This window comes from Gavia stellata, unplaced genomic scaffold (assembly GCF_030936135.1).
Source record: "Gavia stellata isolate bGavSte3 unplaced genomic scaffold, bGavSte3.hap2 HAP2_SCAFFOLD_99, whole genome shotgun sequence".
Lineage (NCBI taxonomy): Eukaryota > Metazoa > Chordata > Aves > Gaviiformes > Gaviidae > Gavia > Gavia stellata.
Genome location: NW_026776847.1, coordinates 177,824 through 198,099, shown reverse-complemented (window position 1 = coordinate 198,099; position 20,276 = coordinate 177,824). Strand labels below are relative to the sequence as shown.

Sequence of the window (20,276 nt, the reverse complement as noted above, 5' to 3'; positions counted from 1 at the left end):
ACATTCTAAAGGCCCAAATAGTCATTTTGAGGGTCCAAAGCCTCATTTTGAGCTTCTGCCACCCTGTTTTTAGGCTGCCACGCCTCAGTTTTTAGTGGCGACAGATCCCTTGAAGGCACAAAACCTAATGTCCAAATCCGAAGCCTTGTACTGAGGCCCAAATCTTCATTTTGAGGGCCTGAAGCCCCTGATTTGAGGGCCGAAATCTTCATTTTGGGCTTCGAAATCTTCATTTTGAGGGCGGAACCCCCTTTTGGAGGGCTGCAGTCTTCATTTTGAGGAAGGAAATCTTTGTTTTGAGAGTCCAAATAGTCATTTTGAGGGCCCAGATCCTCATTGTGAGCGTCCAAAACCTGATTTTGAGGACGCCAGCCATCATTTTGTGGGTCCAAAACTTCATTTTGAGGGTCCAAAGAGTCATTTTGAAGGTCCAAAGCATAATTTTCAGCATCCAAATAGACATTTCGTGGATGCAAATCGTCAATTTGAGGGTCCAAATAGTCATTTTGAGGGCCCTTAGTCTCATTTTGAGGCTCTAAATAGCCATTTTGAGGGCGCAAAATCTCATTCTGAGGGTCAAAATTGTTATTTTGAAGTCCCAAAGCGTCATTTGAAGGTCCAAAGACTCTTATTGACAGTCCAAATTCTCATTTTGAGGGTCCAAATAGGCATTTTGAAGGTCCAAAACATCTGCCGCCATTTTCCGCAAGAAGGACGTCAAATTGCCCGCTCTGCAGAGGATGGAGGTAGGAGATCAAGTTCTCTGCGCAGGGAGCAGATGACTACCTGGAGTATGTCATCGCGTCCCCCTGCCCTGCGTAGCCCTCAGTCGCCACAGCCTGGCAGCTCCGACACGGAGGAGGAAGCAAGAACATTGGAGGTCACCCTCCGCAGGGGTCCCAGCTGTGCCCCATCTGTGCCCGTCCCTGCAGAACAGGAGCAGCCCCAGGAGGAGCCGGGGGAGGCAGCAGCAGCGGGTCCCTCTGCCCAGGGCCGCAGCCGCAGCTCCTCCACTCCTGGACAGGGCAGGTCTCCCCATGTCGCTTTCTCCCCCTTCTCCTGGTGCCTTTCCTAGCTCCCTGCGCCCCGCTGTGGGTAGCACCAGCCTGCTGGGGGGCACAGCCGTAGGCTTCTGCTCTGCTCTGGTTTCTCTCTGCTGTCTGACATCAGCCAGCGCAACCTTGCTACGGGAAGGGCTGTCAAGGAGGCACGGACAACAGGCAGGGGCATCCGAGCCGGAGGCGAGCCTTGGCGTAACGGTATTTGGCAGGTACAGAGTGATTTCTACCAGCCCAAGCCTTTACCAAGGAAAACAAGACCTTCAGCTTTCACCTACAACAGGCTGGCATTTCACTTCTCATTTGGGCAACAGAGAAAGGGATGAAGGAAGGTGGGGTCGTCCCAGATCACAAAACAACTCCTTGCTGATGCTCAGCTTCTGGAAGCTCCCGGCTCCCAGTCCTGGGTAAAGCAATTCACGTGTCTGAGAGGAGCTCCTGAATGGGGAAGCGAAAGGTTTTCTCTGTGTAGGGCTGGCGGGACCAGAGATATTTCCAACGTTTTGTACAACATCTCTACTCCAGGACAAAGGTGGAACTGTAGACTATCACCAGAGGAGAAGAGATAAGGAGCATGAGCCGGGAAGGTGCAGATGTTGACAAGAGGCACCTGCTCAAACGTCACCTCTTTGCGTACACCCCGTCCACTCCCATTCTCCTAAAATCCCACGGTTACGGTACCAGGAGGGCTTTGGTAGGGAGGCATCATCTTCTAAGACAAATCCTATCGGCACTGTACAATTATGGTTGGGTTGATCTCGGTTGCATTGGGTCGAGCTGGTTTTCGAGCCCAGGTTGCACAGCTGTAGAAACTGCAATGCCTTCAGCCCACACTGTCCTCTTTATAGCACAGCATAGCATACAAGAGAATAAAATATTTCATTTGGAAGGGACCTACAAGGATCGCCTAGTCCAACTGCCTGACCGATTCAGGGCTGACCAAAAGTTAAAGCATGTTGTTAAGGGCATTTTCCAAATGCTTCTTAAACACTGAGAGGCCTGTGGCAGTGCTTGAGCACCCTCTCGGTAAAGAAATGCCTCCTAACGTCAAGTCTGAACCTGCCCTGGGGCAGCTTTGAACCATTCCCATGTGTCCTATCCCTGGGAGAAGTGCTCAGCACCTCCCTCTCCACGTCCCCTCCCCAGGAAGCTGCGGAGAGCAACGTCTTCGCCCCTCGGCCTCCTTTTCTCCGAGCTAGACGAACGCAAAGACCCGCTCTCAGCCCTCAACACTGAGGCTCAGCCCAGCTCCCGCAGCAGGACGGAGCAGAGACATCTCCCCCTTCCCCTGGGGCAGCCGTCCCCAGCGCTCAACAGGCAAACTGCCCGGCCTGCCTGCGGCAGCGGCGCATCAAACAGCGCCGGGCCGAGGGGCAGCCGAGGCAGGAGAGCGACCCCGCGCTCAGCAGGATCGGGCCGCTCCCTCCTGTGCTGCCGCGAGCAGCGCTGGCAGGATGAGCCCTCCCCTGCTCGGCCTCTGGCTCGGCTACACCCGGCAGCTGGAGGGGTGGGAAAAGGGAAACGGGTTTGTGCTGCTCTTACCACGGGTGTCCTCAGCCAGTGCTACACTGGTGGGAACTGGTTTAGGCTGGGGGAGAGGATGCAATTCATGTAATTAACCAATTAGGCAATTAAAAAGGGAGCAGGAGAGCAGCAACAAACCCCTACGATAATGGCTTCCCCCAGCCCCACTCTTCCCAGGCTCAGCCTCACTCCTCCCTTCCCGACTCCTCCGCCCCCTCTCCCCTCCAAGCGGCACAGGGCGATGGGGAATGGGGCTGTGGGCAGCCCACAGCGCCTCGTCTCTGCCACCCCTTCCTCCTCCTCACCTTGTCCCCCTGCTCCCGCCTGGGCCCCAGGGGCCGCAGCTCCTGCCAGGAGCCTGCTCCGGCCTGGGCTTTTCTCCAGGGGTTGCAGCTTCCTGGTGGAGCTGTCGATGGCCGCCTGAGGGGGACAGCGTTGGTGGCTGGATCCATTTCGCAGAATCACAGGCTACTTGAGGCTGGCCGGGAGGTCACCTGGAGGGTGAAGTCACCTGGTCCAACCCCCCCTTGCTCAAGCAGGGCCACCTGCAGCCAGTTGTCCATGACCACGTCCAGAGGGCTGTGGAACATCTCCAAGGATGGAGACGCCACAAGCTCCCTGGGGACTCTGTGCCGCTGCTCGTCACCCGCACAGCACCCTTCGCACTTCCCCTTGCTGAACTGCATGAGGTCCCTGTCAGACCATCTCTCCAGCCTGCCCAGGTCCCTCAGGATGGCAGCACAGCGCCCCGGCCTAAGCGCCACTCCTCCCAGTCTGGTGTCATCTGCCAGCTTGCTGAGGGTGCACTCTGCCCCATCATCCAGACCATTAAGGAAGATGTTAAACAGGATTGGAGCCAGAACTGACCCCTGGGCAACACCAGGAATTACCGGCCTCCAACTCGTCTTGGTGCCACTGAGCAGCACCCTCTGGGCCCGGCCGTTCAGCCGGTTTTTGGTTCCCCTCGCTGTCAGCTCATCCAGCCCATTTCTGTTTGTGTGACTTGAACTCCATATTTAAAAAGAAGAGATTGGAAGATGGGCATGTGCAAGCACACGGCTTTCAAAATCTCAAGATATAAACCTCCCACAGTGGGTATTTCCACCAAAAGCCTCAAAACCGAGAGAGAAGAAAACACCCTGGAAGGCCAACAAATGTTTTTAATTCTGGCTTTGGCTTTTCTGCCTGTTGGTTCCAAAGGAGTGTTGTTTTTGCAAGGCGATACCAAAATCTGACCACGGATTAAAGGTCTTCCTCGAGGGACCTGTGGGCAGGCGGGCCAGGCGGCAGAGCTGTCCATCGCTCTGGAAGGTCTCTCTGAGCTCTTCCTGGCCAGAGGCAGCACTGGGAGGAGGGACAGGGTGGGCTGCTGGTGCCCTTAGTGCAGCTTGGTCCCTGCTGGGGGCAGCTTTGGTGCTTCCTGGATTCCTCCTCCTCCTCCTCCTCCTCCTCATCTCTGGCTTTGCAGGAGTCAGATGTTGTGCTCCTCCCTCAACCAGGGTCACAAGCTGCCCCCATCACCGCTGCAGTGTTTGTCTGGCATGTCTCTCTGGGGCGCTGAAACCCTTCTCCTCCTCCCTGCTGAGGGGTCACAGTCCGTGGTGGCCACAAACCGGCTGCGGAGATCATAGCCCCGTGGCGGGGATCTACTCCGCTCTCTCTGCCTCAGCCAAGTTTGCCCCCGAGCAGCCCTGGGTGCGGGAGCCAACTGGGAGCTGGCGTTGGAGGGCCCTGGAGCTCCATCATCCCTTGGGGCTCGGTCACAACGTGGAAGACTTATTCTCCCCCTCCTCCTCCTCCTCCTTGCTGAGCAGTACTCACTGTACTCTACAAAACGGCTGCGGAGATCATAGCCCCGCCGCGGGGATCTGCTCCGCTCTCTCTGCCTCGGCAGGGTTTGCTCCCAAGCAGCACTGGGTGGGGGAGCCAACTGGAAGCTGACATCGGAGGGCCCTGGAGCTGCGTCATCCCTGGGAGCATGGCCACAATTTGGAGGACCAGTTATCATCCTTCTCCTCCCTGTTGAGTGGTCATAGTCCGTGGCGTCCACGAACCAGCTGCGCAGACCACTGCCCCACTGCGGGGATCTGCTCCAGGCCCTCTCCCTGGCCCCGTTCCTCTGGCAGCAGGAAAAAGGGCCGAATCCGTGCTCCTCGTCGTTGTCATCTTCTTGCACGCTGTGCAGCGCACGGTCAAATGGTTGACGGTGGAGCGGGAAATCAGGCTGTCTTCTGGGCACGGCGGAGGTGACGCTGAGCCTGCCTGGCCAGATGAGGCACGGCCGGCCTGCAGACGCCTCCCGGGCACCTGCCCAGGTTAGCTGGCTGGTGCTGGCTGGTGCGGAGGAGCTGCCGTGCTCTGGAGAGTCCTCCATGCCCACCGCCATGTCCTGCAAAGAGAGCTGTGAAAAGGTCCTGCCCTTTCCTCCCAAGAGGACCACAACAGTGGGGAAACCCCAGGAGCTCTGGGAGGGGACAGCTAAAGGCCTCCCAAAGGCTCTTCTGGAGGGCTGCCAAGGCAGAAGGGCCAAAGGCGGACAAAGGGGATGGATCTAGGCGGGATGCTTTCAGAGGGAGCAGCCTCGCGGCTGTGGAGAAAGCTGCAGTGTGGGAGGGAAAAGAGAGCAACGCCAAGATCCCAGAAAGAAATGCGCCTGGTGCCCTGACCCACTTCCCCAGAGCTACCTTAGTCTGACGAGGCAGATCCCATGCTCCCACAGAACCCGCCTGCTTGCTGCCGGCCGCCCACTGACTGAGGAAGGAGCGGGCATGTGATGGTGCCGGTGAGGAAGAAGTCCTTTCTCCCATTTTCAGATCGGAGCGTCTGGAGAGAAAGAGTGATCTCTGTTTAGGGCTGTTCTCGCAGCCTCCTCTGGGGTTCAGTTCCAACCTGTCATTTTCTCAGGGCAGATTCTATGACAGAGAGAAGACGCAACCAAAACTACAAGTGGGAAATTCGATTAGGGTCTTCCCACCAGGTCTGCCCCTGTCGGAGCAAGACCTCGTCTTTACACCCCCTACAACCGCCATTTCATAGAATCATAGGATCATCAAATGGTTTGGGTTGGAAGGCATCATCTAGTTCCATCTCCCCTGCCACGGGCAGAGACACCTTCCACTAGATCAGGTTGCTCAAAGCCCCGTCCAGCCTGGCCTGGAACATGTCCAGGGAGGGACATCCGCAACTTCCCTTAGCAACCTCTTCCAGTGCCTCACCACCTCCAGCATAAAGAATTTCTTCCTAACGTCTAATTGAAATCTACCCTCCTTCAGCTTCAAACCGTTACCCCTCGTCCTATCCCTGCGCTCCCTGATCAAGAGCCCCTCCCCATGTTTCCTGTAGGCCCCCGTTAACTACTCTCCTCTACATTAGCCAGCTTCAGATAGCAGAAGAGCAGCAGTTTAGACCTGGGCAGCAGCCTAAAGCCCGGCAAGGAAGGATAAGGACTGACGTGGGGTAGCTCGGGTTTGACAGCACTGAACGACGCAGGTAGTAATTGTCTCCTGTGACGGAAAGAGAAACACTCAGGAGGACAAGAAGAAAAGTAGCAAAGCCAGGAAAAGGAAACACAGTATTCTGAACACAGTTAATACTGCTTATTACCTGACATAGAACAGTAAATAGGCTTGCTGCCTGAGAACTGTGTTGAAGTCACAGGGAACCACAGACGAATCGTCCATCTCGTACCACAGTCCATTGCTGGCCTGCAAAGAAGGCATCGGTATCTGGAGATGAACTGCATGGTGTCTCCACAAAAAGACAGGCAGAAAACTACAGAACCAAGAGGACGCCAAAACCGATCCAACCCGGCCGGTAAGGAGACCTTCCCCCCAAAAGCTTGGCTGCCGGGAACACTGCCACGGAAGTTGTCTTCCCCAGGGTACGTTTTTCCCTTGTTAGGCGAGAAGTTGCTCTTCACCTTCGTGTAGCAGAAATAGTGTCCTGTATGACAGCTGCCACCGCTGTGCACCAGGACAGCATATAAGGAGTAGAGGAGGGGTTCTCCAGCTGTCTGAGACGTGTATGGCCGAAGATCCAAGTACATGGGATACCCCACAACCTACGGAGAGACCAAGAGGGCTCAGAAATGATCCTGAAATTCAACACGAAATAGCTTTCCAAGACCAGGGGCCAGAGGTTTACAAATACATCTTTTGGGGCTGTTGGAAACTTGGTTTTCCCTAAAGCGACATGTCGTGGTTTGGGTGGCAGGAAAGTGTTCTCAGCCAAAGCAGCTCTGCCGGAGCAGAGTGCATGCTCATCTTCCCACGGGAGCTCTCCTCTCCCCAGAAGGGAACACGAAAATCTCAACATGAAGAGCTTGGGAAAGAGCGCACTGCTTTGGGAAACCTCCCGCTCCAGGGAGAAAGTCGCACTCCAATTGCGTACGCACCTTGCTGATCTTCCCGCCGGTGAAATGGTCAAACCTTTTCAGACACACCGTGAGAACCTTTGGCGCCCGATGGATTGTAAACCTCTTGGAGGCGGCAACCATCTTGTCACACCTGGAATCCAAGCACAGAGCCGAGTGGTGAAACGCAGCCTTAAATGCCCCCTTTTCTCCCCCCAGAAGGCCGGACAAGCTTTCACGTCTCACACGTCCTTCCGCTATTTTAAGGCTGTTCAGTTGTCTAAGGCCAGATTAAAAATAAAAGCCGCGTGTCCTTGTTGTGCATCTCACCTAGAGGAAAAGATGACTTACGCTCGATGACATGCAGCACCTTCCCCCAGGATCTAGTATTAATATGTCGTTAGGAATCATCTTACTTGCTACATTTAAAGCAGTTTTCACCATCCAGCTGCTCAGGTTTCACAAAGTCCTCGAGAGCTGCGCTGACCGATGAGGCTGCCTGGAGGAGTGAGAAAGGAGAGCACTGAGCTGAGGGCAACGCCCTCGTCCCAACACTTCCTAGGAGTTGACCAGAAGAGCCAGGTAGCTGACGCTGAGGAGACCCACCCTGAACCCGCAAGCAGCGCCCAGGAGGAGGCCGAAAGAGGGGATTACGCTGAACATTCCCCTCAATTCCACGGAATCCCAGGGCCATCAAGAGCCACCTCTCTGGGGCACCGCACGGTTCAGCTACCGATGGTGTGCAGGGTCATCAATAAGGAAAACACCACAACCCATCAGCCTGGGAGTCAGACGGGTGTGGAGGGAGGGCAAAGGGAAGAAGGATGAGAGCACGTCGAGGCTGCAGAGAGGATAATTCGTGCTTGTCCGGCTTAAAGCCGGCACCTCCAGGGAGACCACTGCCACGGCCTCCCCAGAAGGACGCCTTCCATTCCACTCCCCACCCACCACCAAGCTCTCTTGTGTTTGCCGTCTACGTTTTTAAAGCCAACTGCGTTTATGCTGGAAAGCTACAGGAGCCTTGGGACGTCTGGAAGCACAGTTCCAAACCCTCTTACTTTTATATCCAGAGGAACATCCAGGAAGGTCTCGTAGGCATCAGAAACCGCTTTGCAGCTCAAGCACGTGACTGGAAGGCAAATGGAAATGCTCAGCGATAGAGGGAGTGGACTGTGCAGGTTTACGCTCGGCGTACCTACTACGCCAGTCACAAGAACAGCTGTTGATCACAGGCAGACAGAAGGGCACAGACAATTCCAAGGAGAGCAATAGGTGTGGAAAAGTACCTCTGGATCTCAGAAAGCCCCCAAATATTTGATGGACAACGGTAGTTGATTGAGAAGAGATGTCCAAGCTGGAAATAAATGGTAAGGCAGGGAGTTATCTCCTCCAAGAGTTTTACTTTGTCTGAAAGCCCTGGGCGCAGTTTTTCCCTGACGGGAGTACGTCGAGGAGTCCAAAGGGCTGGGGAACATTCAAAAGGTCATTTGCTTGTGCTTACTCGCTGCTTCCACTCAGACAAGCTCTCTGCATGGCATCGACAGTATAGCGTAAGAACTCGTGGGCGTCTTCCTGCATGCCAAGCTGGAAATGTTCTCCTATTCCTAAGAAAGAAGAAGTTAGGAGTTCTCTCCTACGAGAACAGAAGACACCGTGTCAAAGCACCTGAAATGACTTACGCTTGAGGACACTGAGGACAGCCCAAGGCTCGATGGCACTGGCGGAGGAACGCAAGACCATGTTAACGTGCGCTTCCATTCTGCACATCATGCAGAAGCCTAGCTGGCGACCTGAGGAGAGAGAGGAAAGCGATTTGTCAGCTTAGCAAAATATCCGTAGCAACGGGAAACTTAATGGAGAGGAGTTCTACTCTCTTCTCCTAGGGTGACAATGTCCCAACAAGCCCGGGACATTTCTGTGCGTAGAAAACTTTTTTCAGAGGGATGCTAAACTGACAGAAGTTTTGTGTGCCGTAAGCAAAGAGAGTTTAAGCTGCAGGAATAGGGACGGAGACCCGGGGCTAGAAAGAGGTGACTTTCTGAAGAGGAACACGCCTAGGTACGACAAGCGGCTTCTAGGCTTGAGCGTTCAAAGGACACCCGCTCGGGGCGGGCGGGGTGGGGGGTTGACAAAGAAGGGCTGCTTTTCCCCTAAATCAAATTCCAGGTTCTGGGAATCCTCAGGAAGTGCCCAACAGATTGACAAAGAGCTGTTCCTAAAAGTACTCACACGACAAGCTGTGCTCACGAGAGAGCAGGTAGTTGGCCAGAGGGGGTGTGTACGTCAGGCACTGCAGGACGGAGTTGAGGAAGCACGTATTGTGCAGGTTGTGGAGTCCCGCTCCAGCTCTCTGTCGTTGCTGCCAGCCCATGCAAATCTTCTCCGGGGGAAAGAGGATCCTTTGTGGCGGAGCCATTCCCTCGGCAATGACTGCAGGGAAACGACGTTTGAAAGGAGGTGAGACGATACTGTTGCACAAAAGCATATTTCAAAGTCGAGTTCTGTGCAGGAGCACCCAGGACAACCAGCTCTAACCTCCAACACAGAGACATTGGGGGAAGCCTAATGCTGCCATTGAAATTTGCTTGTTAAGAAACAGCTGTGGAAGATAGTCTGTTCCCTCGCTTACGTTGCCCAAAGTCCAACAAACCCACACTCTGATTTCTGTGCCTCGGGCTACCTTCCTTTCCCTCTAGGCTCTTGAATTAGACTATGAGGTCAAGTCTTCCCTTTTCCTGATTGTAACTGGACAAAAACAAGCAAGACCCTAGCACAGAAGGTAACCCTACTGATGTCAGAGCTTTCTATGAGCAATGTCATCTTTCAACGTCTTGTACATAGTGGCAGAGGAGGGAGAAAACGCCGTTTCCTGTGTCTAATCGAAAACACCTGGGTAGATCTGGCCACTATAAGGAAACGCCCCAGACTTCACTCCAGGTTGTCAGCACATCAGCTTTCAGGGATGGAGGACCAGCCGCGTCCATCGCCTTTGGGGATTCACAAAGTCCAAGCCTGCTGGGGAAACTGTTACTCACAGGAGTCATTCCCCATTGCGGCCATCGCTCCTCTCAGGAACAGAGGGGAAAGCTCGGGATGACAAAGGATGTCAGGATGTGCTCGCGGAAGAGAAGACCAGCGCCAATCCCGTCACCTGATCGCCAAGAAATAATTGTAGCTCAACAAAATGATGGAGGAAACCCCCAAAGGAAACTCACAGAACAGCATCCGCCATCAAAACTGTTTCCGTGGTAGTTTTAACTGCTGCAGAGCCGCAGGCTGACGACCTCACCATCACTGTCACGGGGCCCTGGTTCACAGCACTTCCAAAGGCCCTTTTGAAAGGCTCAAATGTGCGTCACCTTCTCGGAAGAGGACCTGCTGCTGACCTGTTGCCAGCTTTAGCAGCAGAGCCCTCTGGCTCTCCAGCCCACACTTTCCCACCTCGGATGCAGGAGTGACGGACCAGCTTTTGGCCACTACTTTAACGGCTGCCTTTGCCGTGCTCCTTTTCTGCCTTCCTTCCTACCGCAGCAGCCAGGGTGGGCTCCTTGTCATTCTAGGCTGAGCCCAACGCCTCAGACTACGCTGCCCCCAGCCCCCACTTACCTATCCCAGGCTACGGTAGAGACATCAGAATTAGCAAATAGGAACTCTACCCATAGCGCATATCTGGCCAGCCCAGAGACGTGTAATAGCTCAGCCGACAGCTCGGAAGGTATAGACCAGCGGAGACTTTTATCCTGTATCTACCTACTCTGTGATCTGTCCTGAAAGTCAAATCTTAATTACCTTTGAAAGAGGATGGAAGTGGAGGCCAAGTGGGCAGTAAACGATAAATGGTTGGAACAATGTAGCCACGCAAGAAGCAAAGGAAGGAGCCAAGTTATCCCGAAGGTCAGCTCAGCCCAAGTGGCTTTCACTGGCCCGCTTTTCAGGATATGAAGCCCTGGCCTGGTGAGCTCACAAGCAGCGGGCGGGTCCTGCATCACTGCCCCTTTGTGACACGGAGACGCACGGGGACTCATGGGGACGCACTGCGGCCACGCAGCCCCTGCAGCCTGGGCACCTCACGTAGCCAGCAGCTGGCAGCCGCTGGGCTTCCCCACACACTGCTGGCAAAGGGCTGTTCGTCCGCCGGCAGAGCTCCCACCTCTTCCCTGAGCCGCACAGCCAGAGGAATAAAAACCTGCCCAGGGCAGTAAACGTGCCTGTTCACAGCTTTGGCTGGCACATTGGGTTACTGAGAGTTTCTTTTCCGCTCTTCCCAGCTACGGGACTGTGTCCGTGAGACGCGTGCAGCAAAGCACCAGGTCTCTTACGGGTTCCTTTCCAATGAATTTCATCTGCCCCCCCAAGATACAGCCTCAGGCTGACTCTGAACTAGTGCTACCACAGGAACACTCAGCAACTGGGCAGGGTTGACCCTAGCTGGCTGCCAGGCCCCCACCCAGCTGCTCTCCCACCCTGGAGCTCCAAAAATGTTCAGGAGCGGCTTTTTAGCGTCTTCACATTTTCTCCCGCCTCCAGGGTTTGTGAGATTTCTGGCTGCCACACATTTGCCCAATTCCCACTCGGGGTGGCTGGAGGCAGTTTTATTCCCGCCCCGCTTGGCTTATGTAGTTTTGGGCAGTCCTCACTTGGGACGTCTGCTATAACCCCCTGTTCCTGCTCGGCGGGCAGTTGTATTGCTCCTGCCCTGACGAGGCAGCCGGTTCTTATTCCTGCCCTACTTGAACTGTCTTGTTTGGCCCCTGCCCCACCTGGGTCATCTACTTTCCCCAGTCCTACTCGGGGCAGATAGTTGTACTCCTGCTCAGTCAGGGCAGGGAGTTTAGCCCCTGCTCCACTCAGGGAGGTTTTCTTCTTTTTATCCTCTACGTGGGGCATCCAGTTTGGTCACAGCCTTGCTCGGCTTTTTCTCATCACGTCCCTCTCGGGACGGCTCTTTGTTCCCCTCTCTTGCTTGGGGAAGCTCTTTTTTCCCCCTTCTCCACGCAGGGTACCTGGATTTACTCCTGCCCTGCCTGTTACGGAAAATCGTAACCAAGAAAACTCCCAAAGCCAAATGACAGTTCAGAAAGCCGACATTGGTTTATTCCTGCGCTGGGTGCATGGGGGATTTCTCCTCCTAGCATGCACACCCGCTTGAAATCATGAACAAGTATTTAAACAGTTAGCAAAGTGAGTGACGCCTACCGGTCCCACCCCTTAACTAACTATTGGTTGGTACCTTTCTTACTTCACCTTAAAGCGACAGTTCTCTTTTAATTCACTACGCATGCCCAGAGAGGAGGGGGCTTATTTGGGTTGGGGGCGTTTTCTACCTAGGAGGTGTGGTTTTCGCAGGATAATGAGGCGGGTCAGCCTTCGGACACTGTATTGGCACTCTATTCTATCTTCCTAGAAGTCGTCCTTGTGTTAATGCTTATTGTTAGTTAGTGGAGACAGGTTTTATCTTTAACACGTCTAAATGCCAGGTGCATTCCTTACAAAGTGTCTTCCTTCCGTTCTTTCCATTCTTTTTCACTTATTTTTGACCTTGAGTTTTGAGATGTGCTATAACATGCTCAAGTGGCTCTTTATGCCCCTGCCCAAATCGGGGTGGCTGGTTTTGCCCCACAACCTCGCCTTCCAGCACAAAGTCAGCTTTGCTTGCAAGCCTCCTCTAGCACCGCTCCTCCAGCTGGCATCTGACATTCCGAGGTGCAAAGTTACCTCACTGCTGAGCTCATTAGAGGGTCAGAGCTCAGGAGCCGGCAGCGCCTGATGCCACACAGGGAAGCAGAGGACCCCGGCAGCTGGATGTGGGGCAGGGGGTGCCTCTGCCGCTGGCTCCTCACTCATACACTTTAGCCACGGCTTTTGTGCTGGGGCAGAGTGGCGCTCGTCACCCTTCACAAAATGCCACGGCAGGCAGGCTTGGTTGGGTGAAGGTGGCTGAAGAATTCCTGTGTCCTGAGAGGCTCCTTTTATGGAAGGCATCTTGGCCATACCTTGAACCGGCCAGAGCTTTTTCTTACACGACTTTTTAGTATTATTCCTCTGAAGGTTCCTGGGGGGGAAAAGAAAACAGAAAAAAGAAAGATGAAAAACCCACAATATATTTCACTGCTGTTATTAGTAAAGGCAACAAGGAGCCTGGCCAGAAGCAGCTGCCAGGGCTTCCAGGCTCTAGGAAGCTCTGGCAGACCTGTGCAGACCGTGTCTGCTCTCGTCAGACACTCTTGACGCTTCTAATGCCAACTTGCAAAGCTATCTGCAGACTTGATCCATTGCCCGTCCCTGCAGTACCTAACAGTGCTGTAGCTGAGATGAACAAGAAGAGCAGTGCTCTGACTTTGCTGTCTTTGTGTACGCCAAAAGCTGCTGCAGCCATCCAAAGCTTGATGCTTTGGGATTGGCTTTCTTCTTCGAGAAGAAAGACTCTCTGGGTGCATTCCAAACACACGTTGGGGTCACCTGAGGAGGATCTTCTTGGCCAAGACGTTTTGGCACCTCTGTAGCTCTCTGCAAGTTCAGAGCACAGAAGGAGACCCAACTAGTCTGCGATGCTCCTGCCAGGCACCACAAACTGTTCACGGGCACCGCTGGAACCCGACGACTTTGTTAAACACGGGAGTGACGATGCAGCCGAGGAGAGGATCTGCCTCTCGGCTGTCGCTGCCTGCTCCTTTGCAGCATCCTAACGTTTCACTCCAGCATCTCAGTACCGCCTCCCATGCCGTGGGGTCGGAGCACAGAGGAGTGATCCGCAACAGGGCAGCAGGAGGGGGCTGCTCTTCAGCCCTCTTCTGAGACTCCTCCTTTCCACCTCTTTGGCCTGGTTTCCAGGTGCTGCTCTCGATCTCGATGTGCTCGCAGGAGGTGGAGCGTCAGCGCCTGAAGATGTGTAGTAGCCTGCGGGCTGCCTGATCGGCCTTACGCCTTCTCCCTCTTCCATGACCTCGTCTGCTGGCTGCAGCAGGGCTGCTGGCAAAGCGCGTGGTGGAAAGACAACAGTCCCGCCTCGCCCTGCCCAGCGATGGGGTGAGGACAGCAGATGCTGAATGGCACCAAGGCCCTCGCCGAGCTGCAGAGAGGGGAACGGGAGGGACAGGAGGGGACTCATGACCTGCAGGGAGCAGTCGCACACAACTTGGCTGGCTGGAAAATAAGATGAACATGAGTTATTGCTAACCGCAAAATAGAGGAGGCCATGGGATGAAAATTAGTTCCCCCCCAATAAAATAGAGGACGATGTTGGGGGGATTTATTTCCCTCCACAAAAAATGCAGTAGGGCCATAGGGACGGATGGTATTTCCGCCCCCAAACAACAAGGTGGTAGCACAGGAAAAGAATATAGAAAGGGAACTGGGAAAGGAAAGGGAACTGCTGCATGTTTGCAGTGAGCATCAATCTGGAGCAGCCGGCAAGAAGGGGACCTGTGGGGTGGCTCTGTGTGGTCTCTGGGACACGTACTCAGCCACGGCAGTGCCCACGGGTCAGCGCCCTTGCGTGTTTCTCGCAGAACCTGGTCGTCGTGCCCCCGGGCAGGGGCTGAAGAGGAAGGAGCTCCCTGTGTCCCGCTGGAGGTTTTGCCGGGGGCTGGAGCTCTACAGCAGAAGGAAAGGCGCCATGGGCAATGGCTCCTGCCGGTGCAGCGAGGGCAGCCGTTTACGCAGGATGGTGGATACACCCTCCTGCCTCCAAATCGGGCAAGAGCCAGGTCTGAGGCAGACCTCAGACCTTCCTTTTTACAAGGAAGACACACAAGCCAAACTGCCACACATCTTGTTTTATTAGTCTTCTCAAAGGAGATCTTGGGCCTGTGGGTGGTCGTGGTGGCTCGCCGTCTTCCCGTGAACCTGTACACGGTACACACAGGTGTACTCTGGGTTTCCCCAGTTGCTCTGCACCTCGAATTTGATGTAGCGAAAGGTCCTGGGAAGCTCCTTCTGTAAAGAAATGGGGGCAGCCATCATTAGGCAGGTGGCAAGAGCCACAGCACATCGCCGGAGGCCCCTCTGCCCACGCTGCCCCTGCCAAGGACCAAACGGCAGCCCTGACGAAGGAGGAAGCAAGGGCAACCAGAGCTCTTTCCTCCACGGACTTGCAGGGAACCCGGCCTTCTTCCCGCGCATGCTGCCCACAGCTCTTGCGGTACCTGCACGTGGAACGTCTGAGCCACCTCCTTGTGCACCTCGTAGGTGAATGTCCCCAGGAGAGTTTCTGCCCCTGCCTCATCCACGCCCTCACAGACAAGAGACAAAGGGAGCAGGTCAGGCTCGAGCAGGGCGCCAGAAAAAGGGCCCGCCGAGGCCGAACCGGGAAGCCTTGCCCACCTCCCTCGGCTCTAGCGGTAGACTAGCACGGCTTAGGCTGACTCTGGGTGCTTTGAGCACGTGCTCCAGGATCCTTGGCCATGAAGCAGAGAGAAGCCCCCAGAGGCACAGACCCGCCACGTGCCCCCAGTGGCCCCCCAGGGGAGGCGGTGCCCTGCAGCAGCCAGCCCCAGACAGAGCTCTGAGAGAAGCTGCTGTGAGAAGCACGTCTCTGGTGGAGCTTTTCCCTGGGGCCAGGCCCCACCCTGAGAAGCACAAGGCAAAGACTTACGGAGACGGCAAACTCTTTGGGGGCGCTGCTGACTTCTCCGGAAGGAGAGACTGCCTCGGAGATATGCCAGATGGTGAAAGCCCTTGGCCAGATCTGCTCAGGCAGCCGGATGACCACGTGGCCCCGAGATCCTTGGAAAGCCCAGCAGTTGCCAGGGGCCATACGGGGCTGAAACCAGAAAGCCGTGACCATCAGTGGCAAGGCAGCCAAAGAGCCTCGCAGGGGTCAGGACTGCAATGCAGGCGGCAGGGCTGAGCGATACGGCCGGCCGGAAGGGAAGCGCTGTGCACTTCGTCTGGCAGCCCAAAAGCAAGGAGGTGAGCCACGAGTCCGGACTGTCCTCGTGATACCTGCAAGATCGTCTCTGGAGGGTTTGCAGAAGAGAAGCCGAATGGAGAAAGCCACCAGCTCTTCTTGCCTTGCCCACCGTAACTCTTGGATGTCCTCTCCTCCTCAATGGTGGCACCTGACATGAAGGTGGCCAGAGATTAGGAGTTGAAGCGGTGCATTAGGATGTATTTCTCAGGCTTGACAGCAGAGCTCGGCAGATTTGGGGAGTGCCATACACAAACCGAGGGCAGTGAGGCTTCCCGTCTGCGTACCTATGGCTTCCAGAGCCCAGTCAGGCATCGGGAGGTAGTTTTCAAGCACGTTCTTAATTGCCGCCTGAGTCAGCTGCAGAATTTCCTGGGGAAAGATTAGGACCGGAGAGATGGCAGTGAACACAAACACATGGATGGGCCGTTCTGTGCGAACAGCGGGCCACAAAGAAGCAGCAGGAGGCAGCCCGCAAAGGCAGCAAGGTCTCTGATCTACCCCCAGCACCCTTACCTCTCTCTTCTCCTCTTGGACACCATGGTCTCTGAGGACCTCTCGCACTGCCTGCAGTATATTCGCCCTGGCAGCAGACACCTGAGCCGCCGTCTCCTTGAGCTCCTGCATCTTCTGCTCCAGCCAAGCCTGTGAGTTCCTGGAGGCAAAGAGAAAGCAGCTCTTGTCCAGCAGCTGCCCAGCCTCTGCAGGCAGGCTCCAAACGCCGTGCAGAGAAGGGTGCTCTGGGCTTGGGTCACCCCCGCCCCCCAGCCCCTTTCCTTCCTCCTGTTTACAAACGGCTCCCTTCCACCACCGCAGGTAGCAGACGGGGAAGGTCAGGAGCCCTGGACGCGAGGCGAGTGAGTGCAAGCAGCACGAAGCCAGCTGAGACGGCTCCACAGAGTGCGTTCCTTGGCAAGAAAGCGCTCTTACCCCAGAGACTGCAGCTCTGCTTCAGGAAACCCTGGCGCCTCCTGCAAGATGAAGAGGGGGCGGGATGGATGCAGGCAGCAAAGGCACCTTCTGCCAAAGTGCTCCCCGCTTCAGCCTGCCACCCTGCGGAGGTCACTCGGGAAGATCCGTCTCCGCCTTTGCAGGCGTTGGCTTTCCCGCAGCAAGAGACACTTACGTGCAAGGCTCCCTTTCCCCACGCCGTTGAGCCCCGGCAGTAGACAACAGCTGTGGGTCACATTGTCAAGAGGTGGTTATTTTCCGCAGGAGTTGGTCCCTCTCCCCAGGACTGAGGACACCATTTGTGGTCAGAGATACTCACCAGACAGGATGGGAAGCAGCAGGAAAAGGAGCCTCAGGACCCTCCTGCCCTTCTGGTGGGTGATGCATTGTCTAAAAAGAGAAGGAACACTCTTGTTACCAAAGCCCAAGGCTGGGACGCAGGTTTGCCAGGGATCCGTTCAGGAGCTCACTTGCTATGAGGTTCCTGTGCTCAGCACAGCTGCAAGCCCAAGGGCCCCCGGGCCTTTGGGAAAGTCTGGCCCCTTGCACAGCACCCCTGGGACACACACAGGCCTCTGGCCTGACACAGGGGCGGCAGCCTGGCCCCGCTCGGCTCTCCCCAGAGAAGGGGCAGGACGGTGCCCCCGGAATGGGGGTGCTGGGCTGCGCGGCTGGAGGGCAGTAGTGCAGACAGCCCCCATGCTCTGGGGCTGCCTGCTCCTGCCGGGCAGCCAGGCAGCACACGGGGCTTCTGGCCTGATCCCTCCCTGCTTTCTGGGCCCTCTTGCACCCACCTGCCCAACCTGGCTGGCATCTCCGCAACCCCAGCACCCTGGCCAGGTGGAGGGAAAAGCCTGCTCTCCTCCCGAGACCCAAGCACCTCTTCTCTAGGCATCGGCTAGCAGCTGGAAGCGCTCTGCTTCGCCCTGCTGCCCACCTCTGCAGCGTGGGGTTTTATGGAGGGCAGCAGGTTATGACCTGGCTCTCTCCGTCTCTAGTCGTGCTGCTGTCCTGGCCTCACTCCCTGCCTGCCTGCCGCCCTCCTCCCAGGGCTGGGGCCAGCTGCTCTCCCCAGGCCAGGAAGAGCTGCTGCAGGCACCCAGAGCACTCCGCGGTGAGCCCTGTACCGCCTCCGCTGCCTTCCTGGCTGCCCAGGGATGTTCCTTAGCCCACAGCTAAGCTAAGCTGTCACAGTTACTGCAGCAGGATGGAGCTGGGCAACCGCTTGGGACTCCCTTCATGTGATCCAAAAGGGACTCGTCCCCCATTTGGCAGAGACAAAAGGCTTTCAAGGCCTAGTGCTGGCGTTTGTGAAGGGACTGAGGAGACTGCTGCTGCCTTACACCGCCTCCAGGCCGAGCTCTCAGGCTGCCCTCGTGTGCGTCCCCTGTCCGTCCCCCACCCACCCCAGCAGATGAGGCGGAAAATACCCTTGGGGAAAGGAGAGGAGGATTTTTCAAACATACCCGTTCAGATCGAGGGCCCTCCATGGCTGTCTCTCTGCATCCGCTGAGGTGCGGGAAACAGGCATCCTGCTTGCTCGGGAGCGAGCCAACCACTCTGCGATCTCTCTTCTCTCAAGACCGAGAGTGACAATGGTGCAGGCACGACCCCGATCTTATGCCCTGCTGGGTCTACCTCAGCGCCAACGACGCTTTGTGACATCAACAGCAGTCAGTGATGTCACAACAGAAAGGGCAGCGCCACGTTTTGAGGCAAAGTCCAACCTGACGGGGAGCAGGTTTTGCACTCCTCTCCGCAAGGGAAGAAACCCTGCAAAACCAGAACGTCTCCTACCGAGGGGTCAGCTCTTCCAATCCCACTTGTCCTGGTTTTGGCTGGGATGGAGCTAACTTTCTTCCTAGTAGCTGGTATGGTCCTGTGTTTTGGATGTAGGAGGAGAGTAATGTTGGTAACACACTGATGGTTTAGTTGTTGCTGAGCAGCGCTTACACTAAGTCAAGGGGGTAACCAGTTTGGAAAACCCCACCGAGACCCGTCTAGTCTACCTTTTGGTTGTGCAGCCTCCTCCAAGACCAAAGGAAGAGACATCATTCTACTGCTGTTGAAGATTTTGGTAACACTTGCTTCCCCACGGACGCCCACCTGCCTCAACTGAACCGTCATTCGAGAAATGCCTCAGGCACCAGCATGAGCTGTCATCTGAGAAGTAATAAAAGAGGAATTGGACACCTTCACTCGGACCTTGCACTTTCAGCCGTATCCTAGGGCCGGACCCTGGCACACTTGCTGGCATGTGGAAAGTCATATCACTTGGGACCATAAAACTGAGGCTTTGGAGCCTGAAATGAGGCTTTGGAAACGCAAACTAAGATTTGGAAAGTAAAAAGGAGTCTTTGGACACTAGAAATGTAGCTTTGGAGCCTAAAAAGAGGCTTTCTGCCCTGATGGTGCGGGATTAGACCCTCAGAATGAAACCGTGGGCCCTAAAAATAGACTAGGGGTAATAAAAGACAGGTTGGGACCCTAGAAATGAGGGGTCTGGCCCTAAAAAAGAGACTTTTGGGGCTAAAAGATGGGCTCGATGCTAAAAAGGAGGTTTTGGAGCCTGCAAAGGAGGGGAAACTCTTGGATCGTCCATGGCCCCAAGAAATGAAGCTTTAGAGCTTTGGGCACTCCAGTGGAGGCTCAGAGCTGTAAAAGAGAGGTTTGGACCTAATAATAAATGAGAGTTTGGACCCTCAAAAGGAGGGTGTGGGCCTTCAAAATGGGGCTTTGTTCTTTAAAAACGGGGCTTTGGAAATGAGATTGAGACTTCAAACGCAGAAATTAGGCTTTGTGCCCTCAAATGATGCTTCCGTACCAAAACCTAAGCCTTTGCACCCTAGAAATGGGTCTTGGGGGGGCTCAAAATAGCCTTGGGGTTCTCCAAATTGTGGACCGAATCCTGAAAAGGAGGCTATGGGCCCTGAAAAGGAGGCTTTGGAAGCTACAAATGAGCCTTTGGACCCACTACATAAGGCTTTGGCCTCTAAAACTGAGGCTTTGACCTTCACAATCAGACTTTGGGCTTTAAAAATGAAACTCTGGGCCCTTAAAAGCATAGAAACATAGAAGTGTAGAAATATAGAATCGTTAAAGTCGTTCATCGTTGAGTCTTTGAACCTTAAAAGGGGGGTTTGGAACTTATGATTGAGGGTTTGTACCCTAAAAATGAGGGTTTGGGACCATACAAATGAGGCTTTCAACCATACAATCAAAGCTGTGGACTCTGAAAATGAGGCTGGGGGACAAAGTGCCACCCCCCATCCCTTGGCAATGACAGGGACTCACAGGTGAGGATGGCGGCCCTCCTGCAGGGACGGGCGCTGGCGGCGGCCGGGGGAGAGGGGTGCAGAGGTGGCGCCAGGCGGCCTCGCTGTCGCACACCTCGTGGAGGCAGCGGCAGGTCTGGCCCAGTCTCAGCAGGGGGTGGGGGCAGCGTCAGGAAGGAGATGATGTGCAGCAGCTGTGGGGAGAGAGG

The 20,276-nt window shown here is 55.3% G+C and overlaps 1 protein-coding gene across 1 annotated transcript; it reads right to left on the bottom strand.

Moving 5' to 3' along the window:
- Positions 1-14,721: 14,721 nt before the first annotated feature.
- On the bottom strand, positions 14,722-18,323 carry LOC132321327 (SUN domain-containing protein 3-like). The gene is made up of 7 exons (XM_059834837.1): positions 18,259-18,323; positions 16,358-16,496; positions 16,129-16,213; positions 15,877-15,992; positions 15,527-15,694; positions 15,078-15,164; positions 14,722-14,868 (listed from the first exon to the last, which is right to left on the bottom strand). Exons 1-7 carry the CDS (start codon positions 18,321-18,323, stop codon positions 14,722-14,724), a joined length of 807 nt encoding a protein of 268 aa, XP_059690820.1.
- Positions 18,324-20,276: the final 1,953 nt, after the last annotated feature.